The following is a 25,668-nucleotide window of genomic DNA, read 5'->3' on the forward strand; positions in this document are numbered from 1 at the left end:
GTATCAATTCAAACCATATGGATGTAAGAATACTGGTGAAAGGCACTATTGATGTGCATTTTTTCTAAATAAAATACATATATTAAAACGAGAAGTAATAAATTTATTATATCAGCAATCGAACATTCTGTTTAAAAACGGATACAAAGACTATCGATCCTGCAATGTTCTTTAAAAACACACCATCTAAAACTCACACGTTCGAATTTTTAAATAATCATATTAAAATAGTTTCTCTACGTTGTTTGTACATAAATTCTCTATTAAAAGGACAATTATTTACACATACTTTTTGTAAAATACATTCAGCGATAGAATATAAGATTTTATGCGGCTTACATTAATAAGATAATATCCCTTTTCTTCAGGTCTCACTCTTGGGCGAATCTTTCTGACTCACGGTGGTCGAAATCGATGCTTCGACATCGTCGTCTTTCTCCTCTTCCTCATTAATAATACTAATATCTCTAATAGATGGCCGATGACTCCTTCGCCACCCTTCAGGTACTTCGGGAAATTTGGTCTTGGTGAGCAGGCGCGGTCCTCCCAACGTGATCAAAATCGCCCCGGTTGGAGCCGTCAGGATGATGGAGAGCACGCAGATCATCAGGATTTTCTCGGCGTAGTCGTGTTCCTTGGTGTTGTCGGTCACCACCCCCAGCGTGATCGGACCCAGAGCGGCCTGGAACAATCTCTTTTACGAACGATCCCTTCGGGAGGTGTTGGCACCTACCTGCACTGTAGCCTTCGACATCCACGCCAGCGACACGAAGATTTTTTCCTTGAGGTTGAGCTTGCAGCCTATCCCCAACAGGGCCGTGACCACGATTCGGATGATCACGCCGGCGATCAAAATCCCCAGGCCGATCGAGACGATCTGGCCATCCAGTTCTCCCAGTTTGATTTGCGCCCCGGTGATGCTGAACAGGATGGGCTCGAAAATCATCCAGAAGATCTCGAAAGCCGTGGCGGCGGGGTTGTCCTCGATCTCCCAGCCTTGCCGGGACCAGCAGTAGAGCGAGACGAAAGCGGCGGCGACGCAGCCGAGGGGGCCTGCGCCCCCGTAGCCGATCAGTTCGCTCCCGAACACGGAGATCATCCCTCCGATGAGGAGCAGGAGGATGCGGAGCGGCACCATGAAGGGGTCGTGCCTCTCGGGGGCGTAGTTGCAGATGATCCCCCAGAGCAAGCCGAAACCTAGCCCGCCTAGCACCGAGATGGGGCCTTGGAGGATCTGAAAGGTGAGCGAGTCGTTCGAGAACATGATGCTCTTGACGATGCCGAAGATGGCGACGGAGACGGCGTCGTCGATCCCCGCCACCGCGATTATGAGCGTCGGGATGCCCTTCGCGACGCCGTAGCCCTTCGAGCGGAGCCTGAACAGGCAAGGGACCACCACGGCTGGGGACACCGCCGCGACGATGGTCCCCATGACCAGGGCGTAGTCCCACGGGAGGTCGAGGAAGAAACGGGACAGCACCGCGACGATTCCGGCCTCGACGAACCAAGGCCCCAGACCTAGCTTGATCACGGTGAACTTGAGCCTCTTGAGGGCGTTGGGGTCCAAGTCTAGCCCCGCCCTGATCAGAATGATCACCAATGCGACGTTCCTGGAACAGATGGGTCAGACCGGGAGACAGGTGCGGTGCCGATTTACCGTAATTCTTTGGTGATGTGTGCGAATGACTCATCGATGTCCACCACACCGACGTTTTGGAATATCAGACCCGTGAACAGCATTCCGATCAGCGCTGGGAGAGTGGTCAGGCTCATGAGCCAGCCCCCGAAGTGGGCGCAGATGCTGAGCAGGATGAGCTGGAACAGGTGTCCTCCAGGAGCCGCAGTTTCTCCCACTATGGAGTAGAGGATGCACCAGGAGAGGGTGCCGATCAGGGCGAGGGACACCATTCTGGAAAACTGTCTGTAGGTGGGGCAGAAGGGGTAGGGGCAGATCTTGGGCCAGAGCGGCGGCTGCCACGAGGGGTGGGTCTCTTCTTGTCTGCATTTCAAGCAAAATAAATACCACCATGACCTGCAACAGTCGACAACGACCGCGTTTTAATTATCGTCTGTTTTACAGTCCGCAAACAATAAACGGCGAATAAATAAAACAAATAGCAAGGATTTTGTGTGTAATTGTCGGCAATTTGGAACGTGGGTACAACAAGTGAATAAACACGCTAACAGAGCCGTCACAAACAACCACACATTGAAGTGCACTAACTGAATAATAAATCGTTATTAAAATCGCCATTTCGAGTGAAGCATTTTGCCTGGTTTGTCACACTGACCTGTCATCGCCTTCGTCGTCGCCCACATCGGAGAACCTTGTCTTGGAGTGCATCGACTCGGTGACGGAATGCTTTTTGGCCCTTAGGTCCCCATTGATCTGCCGACCGCTATCTGTAAATATAACCTCTACATGATCGAACATTCTTCTACCGGGTGGTGCTGTCTCTTCACGTGCACATTTGTTTACCTCGACTGAAGGCAAAAAAGTCGCCGCAAAATGACAGTATCGACACCTAGGTGCTTTTTGCACGTGTCAAGGAATTCAGAAAAAAACCTAATTGTGGGTTGGTGTCTGCATTGTTAGAAAACATTATAACGAGGCAATTAGCCAAGGCGAATAAAATATTTTTAGTGGCGCAATTGTGGTCAACAATAACAAGACAAGAACGGTTTTAGATAAATCGTATCAGATGTTACAAAACTTTGATGAGAAGTTGCTCGGGCCTTTCTGGATTTTGTTGGAATGGTGGCAAAGGAAGGTCACCAAAGTATGTTGTTTTTCAGCGGAACACGTGTTCCACCGGAAGTTATGTGTTTTCAACTTCTCAAAACCTTCAAAATAAAAAATTGGAAAAGTAATCCTTAAAAACCAAAAATTTTGTATTTTTTTTTTTGGTTTTTGTTTGAGAGATGTGAACATAGATGTTTTGAAGATACTGAATGATCTTATCTTAGATTTATCTAAAACAATTTGAAGTACAATTTAAAAAGTTAAATTCTGTATGTCAAATGTGGCTGTTCCCGCAAGAAGATAATTACGTTTTATTTAACTGCTTGCATTTATGTTGATTTTTTAAATATTTGACAGCTTTTTATAAAACGAGTTTCTTTCAGAAAAAAGTTTTTCTTTTATTATTGTTTATATGCTGAAGTAGCAGATAGCACAATTAAAAAGATAATCAATTTACTAAGTTACTTATTCTTACTTAATAAGTTATTTAATGAATCAATGACAAATGTTAAAATATTTATTCACATTTCACACTTTTTTATTTGAAATCGTTAAGAAAATGAAACCTGTAGAAACATTAATATTGCTTCAGAAATATTTTATTTAATTATATTAGAACATATTTTTTTCAGAAACAAGTTTAGTTTGGAATGCTATTATCTAATGCTAATTCATTCTTTTTTTGTAGATTTAGTTGAAATACTATACTTTAGATTAATTCTATTTTGGTGACTAAAATGCATTTACGTTGTTTTGGCATAATGGGAGGCCATGGAAATTTTGCATTTAATTTGCTAATAAAGCTGTCTGTTGAATTAGGGTACGTTTTTCTAAGTTTGAGGTTATAAATAGAGTTAACGCCTAGTGCATTGTTGTCAGTTTTACTAGTTTGCAATAGAAGAATACTTAGACATCGCAGGAAACATCTTATGTTCATTTTGATAGATCCGCATGTCAGGCACTTTAGTGACGGAAATCAAGCAGTGTGTCCAACGTTAAAAAAATAAATCTTAATCTCCCATTATGCCAAAAAAAGTGAACGGTATTTATATCATATTTACACAGAGATTGCAGCTTTCAAATTATTTGTATATTTCTTTCATGTGATGCCATTTTGACCCTTGAAAGTCCAGTTTCTTTGTTTTGTTATTATGTATTCACTCTCTTTGTTCACACATAATATACATATAAGGCCAAATCTAGAAATTATTATTAGAGTTTGTCTTGCAATATTATTTTTCGAATTAAATTAACTTAAGTCAAATAAATGCTTTGTTTTATCGTCACGATTAAAAGAAAATTCTGTAACACTGGTGTCAGAAGTGGGATTGTAAAGAAGAAGAAAAAGAAGAAGGTTCTCTGAAGGAAGAAAAACAACGAGAGTTCATCACTGAAATTCGAGTAAAAGAAAATTCCACAACACAAGCTTTTTGAGCTTGAGAAGTAAAAATGTAACAGCAATAATTACCTATAAATGATCTAGGACAATTAAGATGTTGTGATTTATTTATATTTTTTTTGAATGGAATTTCTCTAAATCCAAAGTTTATATTTTGAGTAAATTGTTATTAAAAAATATATAAATCATGTTCGTTTTTTTGAGTATGATGAAGAAGAAAAAAATTAACCAACCGCAGGATTCTTAAATGAAGGAGCAAGAACCAGAACAGAATTTAAATTGTAGAGATAAGTATCTCGTAACACTATTAAGGAACTAAGGTCATTTAGAACTAATTAGGAGTTAATTATGATGTAGTAGTAGGTTTGATAGAATTAAAAGAATTAGAACCAGAAATTAAAAGAAGTCGTATTTTTTAATTTAAACAAATAATTTGAAAAAAGTTGTATTAAATTATAACAATTGACAATTGATAATTTGCCAAAATAGTAAAGGGTGTTTTTTAAAATTTAGCGTCGAAGTAGGCGTTGGAGAGTCGATTGAGATCGCACCACTCGCGTAAAAGCGTAAGATTTAAACAGCTGATCCGTGATCCGTAACCTGTATAGTGCGTTCACAATCGACAGTTCAACGCCTACTTCGACGCCAAATTAAAAAAAAACACCCGTTATATTGCGTTATTAGGAGCAAAAATGGAGTTTTATGTGCTGAAACTGGTAGTTCGTAATTTTTTTGTTGGGTTTGGGACCAAAATAACTTCACAAATTGGCTACCATTAAAAAAAAGATTGTAACAATTTTCAAAAAAAAATTCGTATTCGCTCGCCTAAATTTTTGAATCCATAAGTTTTTACCAAGTTTTTTAAACACCACTCCTCGATAGAAACAGTTATTTACGAAATGAGTGCGAAAAAACATTTTTCGCGGATGCGCGCATTATTTGAAGCACGAGCGACGAAGGAGCCAGTGCTTCATTTATGCGAATGTGCCGATTACGTCTTTTCGCATCGAAGTTCGTAAAAGGAACATTATGTCTGATTTGTCGTATATTGTTTGTGAATAGGATGGCGCTTATCCATGCGCCAAAGTGTCAATCAAGTGTCAATTAATAGCGACTTATTTTCACTTTTTCGAAATTTTCATCATCCAAATTGGAGAAATGGTGTTTCGTAGAATTTATTGTTATCAAGTCAAATTATGTATTTTCAGAATGATCAAAAAGACGAATGTTTTTTTGGATGATTTTGAAGCACTAGTGCGCGAACATCGATTTCGCGCACTACTATGCGGTTGTGAAATGTTATTTTGAATGTAGTGAGTTCAAAAATGTAATTTTAGCAAATGTGAAGATTCCTTCCTTTTACTGCTTGCAGTCCGTCGTGTTTCTTGACCCGTGGCAGAATTAAACTTTTAGATTTCATGATAAGTCACGTATTAATTGCATTAGTTATTCCCACCGGTACAAATTTGGTCACGCAACCGTACAGCAAACGTGTCTAGTTAGCAAAATGAATCGAAGAAGCTGCAACCGTCTCCTTACCACTATGTCCCGACAAACTAAGATTCTCCGCGTTGTGCGAATTATGCAGAATGCTCTTTTTCCTAACAGGTCCAAACTCCGCATGGTCGGAGTTCGCGGAGACCTTCCGACTCCTCGGAGACTCAAAAGCTAGATTGTCGTGTCCGTGGAGACCTTCAACTATGCTAACTCTGCGATTATGTGGAACTTCTAGGTGGGAAGTCGGCGACGGTTCAGTAGAAACTATCGGATCTTGGTCCACTGACATGTCTGCAACAACATAAATTATTAACGATAATTTCTCTAGAAACCGTTCATTAATATTGCATGAACACTTCCAGAGATATCGTCACTGTCGTTTCTCCTGGACTCTTCGACTTGTGATTCATGAGTGTAAGTTTTGAGACACGTAAACTGTAGAAAGGATGTCCGTTAGCACCATTTATGGGCGCAGAAAGTGTCTTTCGCTACATGAATCACTTATGGAATAAGTGCACGATTTTCTTTTAAATGGGACAAAGCACAAGTCGAGGAGGTCTTCGTCGAGTCTCAAGGATCACCGCAATTATTCCCGCCGATACAATAACACACGATTCTCACGCAATTTTTAATCATTCATGGTTTCTGCTTGCATAGGTGTCAACGATCACATCCGTTAGTCGGACATTTGTTGTTTTCACAGACAGGTCTTGAAAGCGGATTTTGTTTAATGCAAATACATTGTACTGAGTGCTCTACAAAGATGACAAAGACATTGGACAAAAATAGTTACAGTCTAGTTACGTTGCTGTTTGCATTGTTGTCCAGATGGAGTCAAAGAGAGAGCACACGGTAATAGCACCAGCAAATGATTTAATTCATCGTGGCCACTGAATTAAGCCCGAATGAGAACAGGATTAAATTAGGGCCCCTCTGCGAACTCCAGGCGGGGAAATAAAATGACAAAAAATATAATTCTCGTTGCTTCATTTCCTCATCTCATCATTTATTAAATGAAACATTTTTGTATGCAAAGTAAAAAAAGGAACTTTCGTGAGAGCTCGATTTGGTTGGGCCTAACGCCGGCCCTGCTTCCGTAATTTGGTGTCAATTAATTTAAACATATATTTAGATTAATAGGGCATTATTTTGGGTAATCAACTTCTGACGTCATAATGCAACGTAAAAATCGTGCGATTTCATTTGTGGCACGGAGATCTGATGCAAAACTACTGATTGTGCAACCGGGTCAAACAACTTGAACCAAAACAACTACTTTCAGGAAAATTGCACCTGCTGGACAGTTTTAAAAATTTGTGAGGATCACCGGTATTTCAGATTTATTGTGACAGATGGCTGAGACGACGATTGGCTGTCGAAAAAAAAGAAGCGATGAAGTGATGGCCAGCAGGCGGAGAAGAACTGAGTTCTGTTAGTTCTTCTCGACTGTCACAGCTTGTTGTTGCGTCCGAAAATATTTGGGAATTTTTCTATAATAAATTAATTACATTTTTTCGATATAATGTTGTCGTTTACCATGTTACATAAATTTTTATTATATAATGGTTAATAGTGGTGACCCTAATATTTAACTAAGGTGCAAGTTTTAAAAATAATCTAATCTAAATGACCTCACATTATATTCATCAAGTGTTCACGTAAATGCGTTTGCATAAAATTTAAATTATTATCTTAGTAGCAATTGGTGATTAAGACTAAGGTTTTGGACACTTACCTTAATTAAAAATGATCATAAATTTTGTTTTAACCTTTTCACCTGACGCACGCCAACTAATGCTGCTCGGATAAAATTCAAATTCATATAATATAACGATTATGTTAATAAAATGTTTTTATTGCAAATTTCCTCCAGGACAATAGCTTGTTATGGATTTAATCAACGGCTGTTATTTTTAAGTGAAATTTGAATCGGCATAGAGATAAGCTGTTTAACAGGACCTTAAAACATTTTTGAGGAAAATGACAAATTCCAAGTTTCAAAAATGCATCTTCTAATGATTTCCAGACAAATTCTTTTACTTTCCGCATCCGAGACTCGAAAACCAAACATTTTTGAGCTGCTCTCAAGCTGTAAAATCCATTTTAACCTCTTAGATTTTAAAAAATAAAGAATACAAGTTTGTCGTTCTTCTAAGAAAAGAATTCTACACGAAATAAAAATTCGATCATCTCAAAATGCAAGCTGGACCCTTCTTTGTGGGTTTTTCTTGGTTCATCACTGCTTTTTGGCTAAATCTAATTCTCCCAAAAAATTTACAAAATTTGATAACGAGAGCAACGGTTCCAAAATGATAGAAAAGACCAGTTAGTCCCTCTAAGTGTAATAGCTTGTAAGTAGCTCCGATAAATGGGTTATTAAAATTTTTAGACCCATTTGTATGCTAGTATTAAAACTTAAGATCATAATTACTGATCATTTGTATTTTAATTAACTTTAATTAATTGGCAGACACAGTTAGATTAAATTAATTTTGTTCTTAATTTTTTGAAGGTAAATTAAATTTGTTTTTTGCGTATCAGAATACTTTATCTTTCTGTGATGTGACCCAAAACCGTTTTTACGAATTTAAGAATCAACAATAGTCAATTAAGAATATTCTTACGAGAGACAACAATAATTATTTGAAGACGAATATTTATTTCTCGGCAGCGCAATTTATGTGAGCATCACTTTTCCAAATACATAATACAGAGTGTCCCCAAAAAAAAAAGACGAGTCCATAGCTCCCTTATTTATCGGAGGATTTTAATTATCTATACACCAAATTAAATGGTTGTTAATAGGCTACAAAACGGCTTAATAAATTCACGTATAGCTCCAAGGGCTTCAAGACTAAACTGTCAAAATATTTTTTTTTAAATGGGATCACATACTTTTTTTTAGTAATTCTGATAGAGATTTTAATTCTGAAAACAACAATGTATCACATCCTGTATATAAAACAGAAAAACGTCCAATCAATAGACCCAATACAATAATAATTCATTTTAAATTCACTTCCTGGAAGTAATTTGAAATTGCAGTAATTTCAAATACATTTTCTGCTGTTGAAGGTCTTGGATTTTCTTATGGGCTATGAGTCATATCTGTGGAAACGACGAAAATCGGTCTCAAGTAGGCGCTACTAGTTTCGTCTCTCTCTCGTCTACGTCGACGTTTTCAGTTTTCATTTACAGATTTTTCATTGATTTATTTCTCCGCCTTTGCGCAGATATTTCCAAGGTCATAACCCATGAGAGAATACAACACCTCTAGTCTAGTCTTCGCTGTCAGATGCTCTTAACTTCTTACCACGTTTTAGTAATATCTTACACTTTTGTTTTTATTATTTTTTATAATTTATCTATTTCAGAACTTATCGCGTTTATTGTACTCGGGATTAAATAATAAAAAATCTATTTACTTACTACTGTAGTTAACTGATACAAATTAGGACATAATGTTTTTGGCAATATTAATTCACAAACGCATTTTAAAACTCTCCTCGGTTGCAGTTATGGCAATTTGTAAATTAATTTGTGAGCCCTAGATGGAATGAATAACTAACTTGCCAAGAGGTAACAGACGTATGACCCTAAATTGCAGTAATTGTAAATTAAGTTACCAGAAACAAAAACAACAATTTAAAGATAGATTAAATAAGTATAGTCCTGAACAATGGAAAATTGTTTTGTATGTATGAATGGACATATTATCCGAAAATTATCTCTCATTACACATCTCGTGCAATACTATAAAAAAATTACATACATTGGATTTATGTGTCGTTTCCAAATCGAATGCGTTATCGCTCGCCATAACAGGTGAATATTAATATTAATTTAACATTTCATTAGCACTAATTTCTATTTTATTACAAATGAGATACGAAAATGGATCAAGTTTTTTCTGGCATATTGATTTCAATAAATTATAAAAACGCCGCCATAATCTCAATTTCTCAACCGTGGGCGTCCTTTATGAAATAATGACACCCTCTCAGACGCGTCCGTTGCGCTAATTACACCGAATGAACCGACACCAAGACTCAGATTTCCACCAATAAAAATGACCGGAAGCGCGGAAACTCCAGTGCAGCGGAGACACCTGTTAGCCCTTTTTGGATGCACCGGTCCTGGTAGAAAGCTGGGAAAAGCTCGGTCGGGGCCACCTGCACCGGGCGGAAATTAATGGCTCGATAAATCATCCCGGGAGGTTTTTATGAGGTGACGGCCGATAAGTTTCCTTGATGTATTTGTTAAGATTCAATAAAACAATAATTTCTGATTAGGTGTCAACCTCAACATGATTTACTCCCGAAATCGACGCTCGATAAGATTATCGCTAGATTATCGCTTTCGCAACAGACAATTTATTCAAATCGAGATTTTATCGGCAAGTGCCACTCGACTGTCTTAGAACATTAATAAGTGATTGTTGGAGGGCTCCATTGGAATTGATTGGGGGTCTATTTTTAGCAAAGGGCGGAAAACAATTCGTACACTTTTAGGAACGTGAGTTTCAAAACGGTCGACACTAATTGTTGACAATTTTCTCGGCGGACACTTCAATGTCTTTGCGGAAATGTCTAATCGGAAATCGAATAATTGTGGAGATTCATTTTAATATTTAATCCGGTGTGACGATGAAATATGGCTCGTTTGGTGATTTAAAGAGGATGCTCCCGCCCATTAGAGCAAGTTATGGCCCTCAATTACCACTTTTCGACATACTCAAAATTGCCACATAATTCGATTATGATAGTCGTAATAATTCGGTCCTGAGACTTAATCCGGCGCAATTAACACAATCACCGCGAATTTATTTCGTTAAAGAGGCGATTCTGAGCGAGTCGAATGTTTTCGGAACCTGCGGGATTAACTGAAACCGCGGCGGGAGCTTTCAGGAGCGCCGGCCCCTACAATTGCGAATAAAGTGAATTACCTGGAGTGTTTCAGCTGAAAGTCATACCGACACGACTATCCCTAGCACATGCACTGGTAGGTTATAATCCTGCGGCACCGAAAATTCCCACAGTCTTTAATAATCGACGCTTATTGAGTTTTGTGACACAAGCGCGTATTGTTCGTTCCTCTTTCGGCTGCTTTTTCACAATTGCACATACCGGCGGTGCAAAGTTTCACTTTTCGTATTGTTCACTGAAATGAATGGCAGGATGGCATGCGCTACCTTATATATCATAGTGGTAACGTTAAACTTGCACTCGCACGAATTAGATGGATTAACCTATACGAGTCTACCTGTGCTGTCGATTTGATTGTGTGCTGGTTACGTCACGGCTTTGTGGCTGCAATCGTTAATTGTTATTGGCATGTGTGGCAGATCGCATTATGGGGATGTCTCTTCGTCTTGTTTTTGAAAATGGCGCACGTGACGCCCCGACACGTGTTATTGAACTGCCATTGCCATAATTCGATAATTAGCCATGCCGGTGGCGGCGTCGCACCAGAACAAACGCAAGAACACCGCGAGCCTCCGCTCTTATGATTTACTTCATCCAATTTTTTTTTATGGCCGTGATCTATCTGTCAGACTGTGAGGCTTGGATATTCAAATGCAAAATACATTCTTATAATGGAAAGTAGGATTCTTTTTTAATTAACCGGTTTCGGCGGCTTTTTTTTTTCGTAAAATTACAACTTTCAAAAAGACTCATAAAATCAGAGATATTTGCCATTAATGTTACTAGTAGAGACAGGTCACTTATCTGATAAACCGTTTAATTATTTTCGATGAAAGAAAATTTGAATTTGTCTAGAAGTGGGTCTAGGGCGAGAGAGATCTCTCAGGCTAATTATACGTTCCGTCGGAATTGTCAGTAACACGGCAAAAATAAATGATCGTCGAAAGTTCGCAGTTTTTGGAAACGCTCGCGACGGCCTCGACCACTTAAAATAAAGTATTTTACCTAATGGGACCGATTAAGCGTCTCAATAAACAAGAACATTTTCCATAAAACGGACGGTTTAGTGCTGGAAATTTGGGTAAATCGCGCAATCTCCTAAAGGTGATCCGAGGTAAAGGTCTGGATCCTGCAGAGACACCATTTATTCACGCACGTACACGACTTTTTACTCTGAGAAATAAAAATAATTGCGGGGAACTGGAGCGTTAACAGTAAATGTCATGTACCCTGCAAATTATATTTTATTTACGAACTAATTAAAATCACTTTTGGGCGAGTCGTCCACCAATGCGACAACACTAAATGTTCTGTTTTTCTGTTAGGTCTGATGCTTATCTGATAGAAAATAAGATAAAATAAGTGTTTGCGATTTGGAAACAAGTTGTTACACATGTCGGACTTATGTAAAATTTTTCTGCCAACAGGTTAATTAAAATCTGATAGTGTTCGATTGACCTTAGATAGGTACCTAATGTTTGTTGCAAAAATAGAATAAAGCAGGATGCACACCGACTGCGCGTTTAAATCGGAATGCACTTCCACTAATGAAATGATTTGATAACGATTAATTGCAGCTGTTGCGACACAAATTGAATAAATAGTGTCACTCCATAATTGGTAAAGAAGTATTTTTATATTTTATCAATAATTTATAAGTTCCGTTAATGCGATCTGTTCCTATTACTACTCCTTTGCTGTTCATGTTGAAAAGTTAATTAAAAATGGAACGCGAAAAAAATTTATTAGTGACAGTTTATTAATTAGTATTAATTCTAATACTAATCTAGAGTGTTTACTGTCAAGTGTGTCAAGCTAGACTCCGCCCATGTTGTGTTTTCGGGGATTGAATCACTCGGTCTAATAGGGTTTCGGCGATTAAGTCTTTTTCGCTTAATTATCTGACAAGATTGAGTCACATTTTGCATCTTTATTAATCAATAATGTCTTAAATCTTGGTTTTTTCATGTGAGTGGTCCCATACATCTTTTTTTATGCTCTGATCTAATAAAATCTCTGCTGTTACGCAAATCGTATGTCGAAACCTGTTACAATTCCTTTTCTAGTAAGTCTTTTTTCACCAAGATAATGCACGACACACACGACACAGAATGCCAGACACTAACTGTATGTTTTCGTTTTAGAAAATCTCTCATTTCATGTTCTTGAAGACGTAAGAATATTGTAAAATGCCAAATGGGCTTACTAGATAACACATTTTTAGGAGTGTAGACAAAAAACGCTCTTTTAACAATTTTGTTAAACCCATTTTAAGCGATTATAAAGTTATTCAGTATTTTGACCTCACGTTGTATTCATTTTTATTGTCTCAGGAATTGTCTTTTTAATTTGTATTGTTTTATGCAGCAACAATTTTAAAGGTCAAACATTTCCGCCATATTTAAATTAATTGTTTTTAATTTCAAGTGCGTACTAAGTAGAACTTCCAAAATTAATCTAACAAAAATAATTATTTATTTAAAAATTTTGGAATATTTACCGTTACCAATTAGACGGTTTATATAAAAAGCAAAATTGTTACAACTATATTTTTAACAATTTATATAAATAAACATAACCCGCAAAGTGTATTTTATTAAAATGAAATCCAAAAATAATTAAAATAAAAACATATTTTCCAGCTCATCGCATTTTTATTTATTTTTTTTTAATGTGCAATGTGGTGCAGTAAAATAAAGTACAAGTCTTATGTTTTTTTTTCACAATATTTTAGTTGTATCGGGTGTTCATTTTATTTATCCTCGAAGTAGGCCTTGAAGAGTCGCTTGTGAACGCACCATGGATTACAGATCACGGATCAGCTGTTTAAATCTAACCTCACTTTTTGCGTTGTATTTTTACTCTGCAGACTGACGAGTGGTGCGTTCACAATCGAGTCTTCAACGCCAGCTTTGAGGATAAATTTAAATGATACGGGTATATTGTAATTGATAACACATTTGAAAACATTTTTGTATTGTTGTCTAAATGACGCGGCATTTTGATATTTCTAAAAAAATGACTGATTCACATAAATATTTTTGCTAGATACTAGGAATTTCGTCATGTCTCGTTTAAACTATAAAATATTTTATGTGATTAATTTTATTGCACAGAAGTGCGCAATTTTGCCACATAATTCGATTATGATAGTCGTAATAAGTCGGGCCTGGGCCAGCCAACGAAACTTAATCCGGAGCAATTAACACAATTACTGTCGATTAAATGAGCGCGATTTTGATCGAGTGGAATGTTTTCTGAACCTGCGGGATTAACTAGAAAACTCAGATTGCGCCGGGAGCTTTCAGGTCCTGCTAGCCCCGGACTCTACAATTATTGCGAATTAAGTGAATTACCTGGAGTGCTTCAGCCGACTATCCCTAGTATTTTATTAATCCTTGCATTCCCGAAAGTGGGTCAAAAATGACCCAGAAGATGTTTTTTTCGATTTATTTTTTAGAACATTTTTTTATAACTAGTCCTTCTAGCTATTCCCAAAGTACACTTTAATGTATGCCCAGAGAAGAAATTGTCTACCATTTTTGTCACCCGGGTCATCTTTGACCCGGTTGTAGGGTTCGAAGTAATACGCAAACAAGTGCAAAATTAGCAATAAATTCGTATACAGTAACCACTCATTATGTGAAGAAAAGACATTCTGAGGATGACCAGAAAATTTAGTTATAAGTTTTTCTATGACTTGGTTCATTTTTCTTTTGTTATGAGTTTTTCTATGAATAAAAAACTATTTGAATTGTATTATATTTTCTATACGATAATCCTCCATACAATTCCGAGATTAAAAAAAAGTTGGGTCAATTTTGACCCAGTTTTAGGAAAGCACGGAAAATATATACATATTTCTGGTAGGCAAGGGTTAAAATGTTAAATCCAAAAATTATTAAAATATACCAGTTCATTGCATTTTTGTTTATTTTTTTTTATGTACAACAATATGAATCACTGTGGAAAATCTTTTTTTTTTGCTTTGTCCATAATTAATTATGTTTGTGAGTTTTTAGAGTCTCATTAGTAGATAAATGGAAAAGTGTGACCAATTCTTTAAATACAACAGTAAATTGTGTTAATTTAATTTTTTAAATAAAAATACACACTTAATACACACTTCACATGAGACCAATGTACTTTTTTACTATTTAGCTAAACATTAAAATGTTGTTAAAACTATTTAATTCAAAACTCAAAAACAAAGAATATTAACGAGTTTTCGCCAAAATTTATTTTAATAAAATCTCTTGAAAAATAGTAAATACTAAAGCAACGTCCTATTTTTTTAGAGGGATTTTTATAAAAACATTTAAATTTTGGATTGGAAAAATTTGGATGGCAAAATGCTGTAAAGGTGGATTATAGTTTAGATATTACAAAAAACATTTTACAAATAATAGAATTCACGTGAATTAGATAGGAATTAGATAAATCCGTTTGGATCAATTATTAGACATTAACAAATGTTTACTGAATCGTTGGGATAACAATGATTATAAGATCATCGTGATACAGATTACATCTAAATCGATCGTAATTCTTCTAATCTATTAGTAATTTCCTATAAAAATTTCCCGTGTTTACAATCACGATTATCCAAGAAAAATAAAACAGATCGAAATGGACACTGTCTTTGAGGTTTATAATTACTCTTACTTCAGCGTAACGAATGTAAATATTGGCCTCAATCATCGTATTTTCCTTCGTATTAACAAACCACTTGTTGATAAAACAATTAAACACTGCTACTGTGCTACTGACAGCTATTTACTGCTATTTGCCAAACGCTAAACAAATTATAATGGAATTAATGTCTGAAAATGTTGCGTTGTGCAATCTCCATCTAGCTAGGAAAAAAATGCAACAAAAGCAAACTAGGTCAGGATGCGTCGTTCCTGCAGGAAAAAAACCCTACAGCTCTGTTACAATATTTCCCGAACGAATTATTAGTGTACACAACTATTGAAAAAATGTTTAACGTGACAGCGATTAGCGCAATTTGGCGAGTTTACCCACATGAAAATGACACCAACTTTAACGAACGCTAATTGCCAGCACCACCGCGTTTACGTATTTATCCAACAATTTGAGAAAAAATGTATTATATGACGTCCGGACGCGGTCGAAAAACTATCCAGGTTCTATTGGTACAATAGATAAATAATCAGCAAAACAGATGCGGATGAACCGACATGAAACTTACTTGATTTAACCCGAAAAATTCGGATTCGTGGGGGCTTCATCAGGGTTGGAGGACACTCAGCGAGACCCGACCCGACGCCTCATGCCGCTCTTTTCCCGATCCGAAGCTGCGCAATATGACAGATTTGACTGCCGACTGCAACGTCCTACACCCTAAATGTAGCTGTAGTGGACAATTAATAAAAGACTCGTTTATAACCATGTTATTCAAGTCGGAAATTCGCGTTTATTCGAGGCACAAAGGCGACCGGGCGGTCCACGTGACTCCTCCTAGACAAAGGACGGAGACGATCGCTGATCCTGCGTCTGGATCAATATTTATCGATTAGATCCCAGGTGATAAGGGCTACTGAATGGCCCACTTAGAACAATTAGCGCGACCTTGGACCAGAGTACGCAAAGCAATCCAAACTACTCAACTAGTTTGCAAAATATTGACACAAAGTGTTTCGACTTAAAAGGCGCGTTTATTAGAACCACCATCTTAACATACGAGCAAACAGTAGGACATTTTGTGGGCAGGTGGTACAAGATCGGTCCTGCAGCGGTTGCTTGAGGCAGCGAAACCTTGACCTCGAAATCTATTGCTTTTGGAAGGAGCAAAATCTGCCACATTTTGCTCCTCGAGGGATGATTTTCAAGACGAAATCAGATTTCCGTTGACTTTTGTAGTCAACTGGTTGTACAAGATTGGTCCTGAAGCAGTTGCTTGAGGTGACCAAGATTAACGAAATCTGCATCTCTATTGGCTTCAGGAGTGGCGAAACATATGTCCATGTCGAGGAATCATTTTCAAGACGAAATCCGACTGTCCTTGACTTGTAGCCAGATGGTCGCGCAAGATCGGTCCCGAAGCAGTTGCTTGAGGCGCCCCGGATTAACAGAAACCTTGACCAACGGGTCTATTCCTTATGGGGGTGGCGAAAACTGTGTCAGTGGTCTTACAAGATTGGTCCTGGAGCAGTTACTTGAGGCGACCCGGATTAACGAAACCTTCACATCCGGGCCTATTGTTCTTGGAAGTGGCGGAATATGTGTCAATGTCAAGGGATCATTTTCAAGACGAAATCCGACTGTCCTTGACTTTTGTAGCCAGTTGGTCGCACAAGATCGGTCCTGAAGCAATTGCTTGAGTCGATCCGCATTAACAAAACCTTCACCTCCGCGTGTATTGTTTTTGGGAGTGACGAAATCTGATTGTCGTTGATTCCTGTACTAGATGGGTCCTGGAGGAGCTGCTTGAGGCGACTCGGATTAACGAAATCCTTCATCTCTATTGTTTTTAGGTGTGGCGAAACATGTGTCAACGTCGAGAGATAATTTTCAAGACGAAATCTCATTCCCAATGATTTTTGCAGTCAGATGGTTGTACAAAATCGGTTCTGGAGCAGTTTTTGAAACGACCCGGATTAACGAAACCTTCACATCCGGGCCTATTGTTCTTGGAAGTGGCGGAATTTAAGTCAAGGGATGATTTTCAAGACCAAATCCGACTGTTCTTGACTTTTATAGCCAGATGGTCGCACAAGATCGGTCCCGAAGCAGTTGCTTGAGGCGACCAAGATTAACGAAATCTTCATCTCTCTTAGCTTTAGGAGTGGCGAAACATGTGTCCACGTCGCGGGATCATTTTCAAGACGAAATCCGACTGTCCTTGACTTTTGTAGCCAGATGGTGGTACAAGATTGGTCCTGGAGCAGTTGCTTGAGTCGCTCCGCATTAGCGAAACCTTCACCTCCGCGTGTATTGTTTTTGGGACAAAATCCGATTGTCGTTGTACAAAATGGGTCCTGGAGGAGCTGCTTGAGGCGACCCGGATTGCCGGAAACCTTGACCTGCAGGTCTATTGTTTTTGGGCGAAAAATGTGTCAGTGTCAAGGGGTGATTATCTCGACAAAATCCGAGTGTAAGGGTAAACAAGGTAAACAAGGTGAATGAAAGATGTAGCCGTCATAATCGTATTTATTATTTAAACAGTTCAGATGTCACATCGATAAAGGATGTATTCTTGTACAGTAAACACCGTATCCTTTAATGATATAAAATTTAAAGGAGTCGCCTCGCCGCATCAACCTGGAAAAACACGATGACACTTCTTCGGACCGAGAGTATTATAAATATGCGATGTGTAACGAATCTGAGCACGTTGCAAGGCATAAAACAGACAGTCTGGCCTGGTTTTGAATTAATTAAAGAGTATAAAATCGCATATTTACAATCAACAAAATCCCTGACAGTTATTACATTGTTGATAAGTGAACGAAATCGAAACCGCTGCAACTGATTGTCTAAATCGGGCCCACCTGAATCCACCTTATCAACAATATAAACAACGAAAACTCACAATCGTTGACACATTTTGATTCAGCACTTGTTTATTTATAGAAATTTACAAGAGCACCATCGTGCCATAATATCTTGTCATAAAATCAAACAATTCCTTAAGTAGTTACATTTGATTTTTGGCTTATTGTTTCGTAATGCAAGCTAAATTAGTTCAGTGTACACAACTCAATTCCTAGATTGATAGTAGAAAGTCCGGTCGGGACCGCCGGAACATAGATAGCACGGTCCGGTGCCAATTCCGGGGGAATATGGATTTTACGCCGCTTTTTGAATAAGCTTTTATTGGGGCACTTTGGTCGTATGTTCTTAAGCTGGAAAGTAACGGTCGTGGGAGAGGAATCGGATTTTATTGGGTGCAATAATTCGGCTTGTAAATCGCGCCAATAATTCTTTTATTATCAGCCAATTTACATGGCGTTGAAGGGCGATTAATATTTATAAAATTCGTAATTTCACTTTTTCTGGATTTTAATTCGGACGCCTGCGGAGATTACCAAAACCTAATTTTGTGTCTCTTGTTGCTTTATTATCCTCGCCAGGATCGTTTACACGATTTAATATTAAAATTGTGACGTTTCGGGGGAAAGCGGACCAACACTGAAGATTTACCTCTTGTCTATAAAATATGTTGCGGCTGATTACCGAGGGTAATTTACAATAAGAATATTTCTTTCGTGGATTATAACCCTTTATAAGCTCGGATTAGGATGAAATTTATTCAGAGCCACCCTAATGAAATTTAAATATTTATAAAGGAAGAATCACGAGCTTCTTTGTTGCCAATTAGCAATTCTTCAGTGGAGTTTTCCACAATATTTTATGTGGAATTTACAAACTGTCTCCTGTAAATTATATTACGTGTTGCTCGCTAATAAACATCAGACATTTGATTTCCATTAACAAGTCGCAGAAAATCACAATTTTTAAATAACAAATGTCAGACGTGAACAATGAATTTTCTGCAAGTGATATCACATCCATCAACGTTATATAATCTTATACAGTAATAATGTAAGAGAGGGTAGACTTCTTTATAAACATGGCTGTGGTCTTGACTGAAAACTGAAACTTGGCCTACCAACATAAAAAATAATTATTTTATCTCGTTACACGTTGATGCCATAAACAGAGGAAATTGGTTAAAATTTAAAATGTTTAGCTTGATCGTCCTTAAAATATCTCGCAAGAAAGTCATATCTTTCTGTAATAAGGATTTATTGACATACCGTGTCCCCTAATTATTATTTGAAATTTTAGTGGGAGCTTTCTTGCATAAGAGCACCCGCAAAAAATTCTCGTGAACTGTACATAATTAAACATTTATCTTAGAAATTCTCAAAGAAAGTGTTTTCTAAAATTTTATTTCAGTTGCTTTGGACTTTGATTAGGAAAGGTCCTTGAATGGAGAAACACCTAGCTTAACATCATTAAACAAATTAAATAAAAAATAATTGTTAACTGTATTTTATGTTAATAAAATCAATGACTCAAAAAATAGTAACTTATTCAATGAGCGTGTCATGGCTATTACGTGTTACTATTGAGTAATAGCCATTACAGGCGAGTATAATATGGTATTTTTCTACGACGTACAGTTTCATGATAATTCACTATCAGAATTCATTCATAGATAATCTAAATAAACAAAATTATTGTGACATTTGAATAATTGCGCTGCGTCATTGCAACTTTATGATATGATAGATAAGGAGCCAAATGCAATTTTGCGATTGGTGACGCGTATTTAACAACAAATTATCTAATGTTATTCATCTTTTATGTTTCATTTATACAAGCACAGTCCACCAATCAAACTTGTGATTTGAGGCACCTACATTTACATTGACAGAGATAAAATTTTGATAAAACCCTGCTGCTCAACCAATCGCATTTTTAAAAACATGATAATCGCGTTAAAAAAACTACAGCGACATCTAGTTAATTAAAAAACTCTATTGCATGTTTGTGTAAAATAATCTGATCAAACACCATTCGAGCCTTGAATTATTTACGATTAATTTAGTCACACTTGCTGCATAGTGACTCATATCGTGTAAATTTGACAACAAAAACCCTCCAGGGCTGATAGGTTTTTCATTTAACACTCTTTTCGTCACTAATCGATAAATTCGATAAATTAAAATAAGCTCTTATAGCATTACTGGTAGTTTGGCTGCCGAACAAAGTTTCCTGATTAAATCTTATTTACGGACTTCAATTTTCAATGTCAGATTCAGAAACGAATTTGTAAAAATTTGAGGAATTTCAAATGATTTAGCTAGTTTACTTTATCTGCCGCTCGTCAGCGGAGATAATTACTTTATCTGCCGCTCGTCAGTTCGTCAGATGCCATGGTACTGAAGTGAAACTTTAGCATTATTAATCCAGCATTATAATGTTATATTTTATTGACGTTTGAAGAAAAAAAAATCACTTTTGTTAAACAATTTACTTATTCAATATAATCGTTGTTTTCCATAGTTCGGCCTCTACTGATACTATTGTGAGATAATTGTTACACTCTCAAAATAAGATAAAGACAGTTTTTTACAGGTCATTTTACTAATTTAATTTTTAAAAACGTGTTTTGAATGAGAATTGAGAGGAAAATAAACAAAAATAATTATTTTAATCATCAAACAACGCTAACATTGGAGAATTTTTTGTAATTTCATTTCTGAATGTTAATTGTTTTTGGTCATTTTTTATTTGGCCCTTATTTATAAAATTGTTTTTTACAATCTCCTTTCAATTTAAATAATTAAAATGGTTCATTACTTGAACGCAGAATTTTTACAATACATATTTCCTTCATTGAGAAAAATATTTTTTGGGTCCCCATTTGGTAAACACACCCACCTTTCAATTTAGATTAAGGTAGTTGCGGTTTACTGACGGATGTTGTAAATATCTGGGGGATATTTACAACATCGGTAGCATGCACGGTTAATTTTTTTTTTTTACAGTTATGTACTTTAAAATTAAAGTGTTCATACGTTACTTTAATTTAGTGTAAAAAAAGATATTTACATGTATTATTTTTCCAATAAATGCTTTTTAAAATTTTTATTGACTAATAAATAATCATAATAGGGAAAATACATCGGGTTGGCACCTCTGTATGTTTGACATTTGTTATTTAATAAAAATCTGCAAAAGTACAAAATAAAACATTTGGTCAGCCGAAAAGTCCAATACAAATTAATGTAGTACGGTAGGTATTTTACAGCGCTCCAACATATCAACCTAGGTGTCGCGCTGGAAAATACACCTACCGTACTCTAATGTAAATAACTATTGTACACCTTCTGACGTTGGGTGGTTGAACACATTTAGTTGAAAAGATTTATACAAAAGTGTTTTTTAATTTCTATTTGAAAATTGGACAGTTCCAACAATAACTTGTTTTGTAACAGGTTTAGAAGTAATATGCAGCATTGTCCTGTTGAGAATCCTTTAAAAACCTTGCTTATTTAAAAAGCGTGTGCGTGCGTGTGCTGAACGCATTTGGATTAAGGACGAATTGGCCTCGACCTTGTGCTAACTATCAAAGTGAACTCGGAAGGCAAATAAAATGGCGGTCCCTCGTTAACTTAAGTGACTTAACCCCGTCATCGCTAGCCCTTAGCTTATGACAATAAATTTATGACAATCACAGTGCGATTACTATTTTAAAAATCAAGTTCAGTCAGATATGATTTTGATTTTCAATTGTAATATTTTGATTAGTCCACAACAGAAAACTGACACTCAAACAGAAATCTCCTGTATTTGGACGCGTTTTTTCATAGTTCCCGGGGTCGTGGGCGCCCCGTGCGGCCTCAGAATCCCCGTCTGGTTGCACCCGGCCGGCGGTGGCTGCCCCTTGGGGGGCGGCGGCGGCTCCGGGATGCTCGGACTCGTGACCGGCGGCTTCTCCTGGTTGGTCGACGTCACGTCCGGCGGGTAGCTCTGCGGGTTGGGGTCGTGCCTCTTCGCTGGGGGCGGCGACGACTTGAACTCCTGCAGCGGCAACTCGGTCATCTGCTCGGCCATTCTCTTGTCGCAGCTGTACTCCCCTGCGTAGTTCGCCATCGCCTTGTACGTCCCCCGGGATATGTCGTAGGGGCTCTTGCCGCCGCACTCGTACGAGATCTGCCGCGACTCGAAGGCCTTGTCGTAGTTCTCGCCGGAAGAGCTGCTGCAACTCCCGGCTTCCGCCAGCTCTTCCTTCTTCTTCTTTTTGCTCTTGCCCCGGTCGCGCTGGTGGTAGATGCCGGCGAAGATGACGATGTTGAGGAGGAGGAGGAAGCAGCCCACCGCTATTGTCACGGTCAGGGCAGTCGTGTAACTCTGGTAGTGACTGGACGCCAGCTTCCTGAGCAAGTTGTTGTTGTTCTTGCTCACGCTCGGGACGATAATGGTGTTATTAGGGGGGCATTCTGTTGTGGTCGCTTGGAGGGCGGTGTCAGACTTGGGGGGCGGCGGTTGAAGCGATGTCGTGGCTGGGGGAACACGCACGGTCGTCGCTGGGGGCGGCGGGGCGATCACGTGCACCAAGGGTGGCTTCTCCTTTGTCTGCGGACGGACGGAACCTGCGACGAACCACAGAATAAGCATGAATCGGACATCTGGCTCTATTTAAACCCCCATTTCACCGCAATTATAAGAAACTCCCATAGTTCTCATAAATTTCTCACAATACAATAATCTAACAAAACTTACATTTTTGAAAAATTACTCAACGAATCAGAAACAAGCGCAACTAATTCAGATATCACTTATGATAAAAAAAAGTTTCAAACGAATGAAGATAAATGATTCTTTGTGGCGCAATAAAAATTACACTGCCGGAAGATCCCTTGATAATTTTACTCAAACATGACTCCTCATCAAAATTAATTCACATCCAGTTCTTTTAAAATTTGCAACAATACCAAACTTACTTCAACTTCCAAACTTGATGAATTAAATTATTTGCAGTTCATTGAAAGAACAAATTGTCTTTAACATTGTACTAACATTTACTTTGTTAAATATAGCCAAGAAATCTTTCGCACTTTAGCAATAAATTCCCTTTCGAGTATTCCTTTTTCACCCCTTGACTGCGTAAATTTAATTAGAGCATTACCGTCGTAGTACTGATCGTCCTCTTCTTGAAAATGATGATGTCTCATCGAAACATCATCCCCTTCGCCGGGCCTGTGCAGTTGTGGTATGAGATTCAGCCAGAGTGACATTTTATGTCCCCTGTAATGATTTCTCATCTCCGGACGGTTTCCTGCAACACGTACGACTGGTTACTTGTTGTAAAACTACTGCAATGTAAGAAAACTTTAATGGAAACACGGATCTTTTATGATGTTCCGGACTCGCAGCAAAATTGTTACTTTTTCATTCCGAAACTCTGTTTCACTAATTGGAAATTATTTTGCTTTTGGATAGATGCTGAAAACTTAATGGACACTGGTTGTGCGCGTTACACCGGTGTATACAGCGTTGCCTATTGATTGGGTTGCGTAGACCTCAAAAATTAATTTCTATATCGGTAAATAGCCAATTGCGAATTCGTATTTGCATGTTGCAAAATTCGCTATAAAAGAGGTGCGGATTTAAAAATGGTAAAACTGGAATCGCTTTGAACAGGATCAGTTTGACTGTCGTAAAATCAAATTAGATTGCATCGGTACAGTGTTTGCTCAAAACTGGCAGTTTAGTGTATACAGTGTGAAAACTAGATTTTGACGACTCCTCTGGGAAAACTTACACATTGACAGTTCAGATTAAACAATCTACACTACAAAACGTTTAACGTATTTTGCTGATTTACAGGGTATTGACGGAATTGAAAATGCAACCCGCAATACATTTGGAGAGCAAATCTGGATGCGGACGCGGAAAATATCCAGGTTTGCTTTCCAAATGTATTGTGGGTTGCGTTTTCAAATCCGTCGGGCTCATTATCACTCGTGAAATTCCTTGTATAGAAGTAATATTGTTCTATGGGTAAGGTCGAAATTTTTCAGTGAAAGAGCGCCTTGTCAAAAAATGACATTGTTATAGAAAAAAATTAAATAATTAAACGAAAATTCTCATGGTTACAAAAGAATAGAAACTAGCTAATCACACAAAACGACTCGTTTGGTAAAAATTGGGGGGCAAAAAATCTTGGAAAACTTTTGTGAATTTTGAAAATATTATAGAGAAAAGTTTCATAAATTGGCGAGTTCTTCCACTGGTTAAAATTAGCACACATATTTCAGATACACCCTGTATATATTTTAAAGAAAATAAAAATAATAACGCCAAGAGAGAAAAATTAAAATCTCTTTTACCCCAGCTTTAACACGTTTGTATTTTCCATTTTTGTCGCCACAACTTTAAATTAGATGATTTTTTTTCCTGTTCTGTGCTGCTTATTTAGCGTGGTAGAGCTTCTAGAAAAGCCAGAATATTTTATTTACTGCCATAGTGGTTTAGTGAAAAATAAAACGTTTGAACCAAATTGTGTAAATTCATTTTATAGGAATTACTTTGGGGCAGTAAAATGAAGAGAACAGCGAAACCCTTTTAATGGGAGCTTTTATGTAGTTATGATTTTATTCTCATTTAAAAAAATATGTAAATGGTTTTGTTTAATGAACGCCAGAAGCTTACACCATCTAATTTTGTCTTTTTTGGAAAAACGTTTTATATAGGAAGATTTGGAAGGAGACATTTAAGCTCTTGTCCATCCGAAGCTTTCTCCGCTGCAGGTGTATAATGTGTGGAGCTTTTTACGGTAATCATGGAGCGTACGTTCAGGAATACAAAGCAGGGTTGCAAGCGTGGCAAAGCGGCCTTGACCTCCGGGGCAATAAAACAGAAACAAGAAGGCCTATCGAAAAAGTGACAAAACCATACAATTAAGATAAAGCACTCGGCATTTATCCTTGTAAAAAAGGCCGGCTCCAGATTCCGCTATAACTGGGACATCTGGGTCGGATTTTAATTGAATAACCCACAGTAACAAGGAGCTGAAGCCGCCATTAATCATGGCGGCGGGAGCGTCATTGAAACCTCGTGGATTTTTCTAATATCAGCGGTGTAGCTCGGTGCAGGTTTAATTATTCAGATTGATTGCAGAAAAGTTGGCAACTATTCGCGGAGACGGTCTTGCACATTTCGGTGATGAATTGCGAGACGGGCGGGTCTTATTTACCACGAAAAACACAACCGAAATTCTTGGGAAATAATTTTACAAATTCATTAATCTCAATGACACGATATTTTAGGATCACTTTTAATTAACATGATTTACGAGGAAATTCCACTTTAATTTCGTAACTTGAAACTGTACTTCGGTTGATAGAATATCGCCACATATTATTAATAGCCGCTTTCGGGTGACGCGCTCAAACTGCTTTTATTTCCAGTCCCCGTTTCCTGAATAATTCCACAGTGTACATTAGTTAATTAAAACTCGGTACTTTGTACATCGCTAATTAGTAAAAATTCCGACTGAGAAGGAGCTTTAGTTGCTTCACACTCTTCGAGCTTACAAGTGCGCGGCGCAAAAAGACCAAACC

At 37.7% G+C, this 25,668-nt stretch overlaps 2 protein-coding genes across 4 annotated transcripts in view; both read right to left on the bottom strand.

Moving 5' to 3' along the window:
- Window positions 1-82: 82 nt before the first annotated feature.
- Nha1 (Na[+]/H[+] hydrogen antiporter 1) lies at window positions 83-15,934 on the bottom strand. 3 transcript variants are annotated; one of them, XM_069048035.1, is made up of 6 exons: window positions 15,777-15,934; window positions 5,682-5,930; window positions 2,292-2,403; window positions 1,658-2,032; window positions 734-1,610; window positions 83-682 (listed from the first exon to the last, which is right to left on the bottom strand). In XM_069048035.1, the coding sequence occupies exons 1-6, from the start codon at window positions 15,814-15,816 to the stop codon at window positions 365-367; spliced, it is 1,971 nt and encodes a 656-aa protein (XP_068904136.1). In that variant the 5' UTR covers window positions 15,817-15,934; the 3' UTR covers window positions 83-364. The 3 variants fall into 3 exon arrangements, with proteins under 3 accessions (XP_068904136.1, XP_068904137.1, XP_068904138.1); XM_069048036.1 differs by lacking the exon at window positions 15,777-15,934 and adding an exon at window positions 10,585-10,937; XM_069048037.1 differs by lacking the exon at window positions 15,777-15,934 and adding an exon at window positions 7,375-7,508.
- A 1,789-nt stretch (window positions 15,935-17,723) lies between these two features.
- The window catches only part of Nlg2 (Neuroligin 2), a 183,637-nt gene continuing 175,692 nt past the window's right edge, over window positions 17,724-25,668 (bottom strand). The window contains exons 11-12 of the mRNA XM_069048059.1: window positions 23,232-23,381; window positions 17,724-22,695 (exon numbers count right to left, since the gene is read on the bottom strand). Coding sequence (XP_068904160.1) covers window positions 21,872-22,695; window positions 23,232-23,381 — 974 coding nt within the window. The 3' untranslated portion in view covers window positions 17,724-21,871. The remainder of the gene's footprint in view (window positions 22,696-23,231; window positions 23,382-25,668) is intronic.

This window comes from Tenebrio molitor, chromosome 5 (genome assembly GCF_963966145.1).
Source record: "Tenebrio molitor chromosome 5, icTenMoli1.1, whole genome shotgun sequence".
Lineage (NCBI taxonomy): Eukaryota > Metazoa > Arthropoda > Insecta > Coleoptera > Tenebrionidae > Tenebrio > Tenebrio molitor.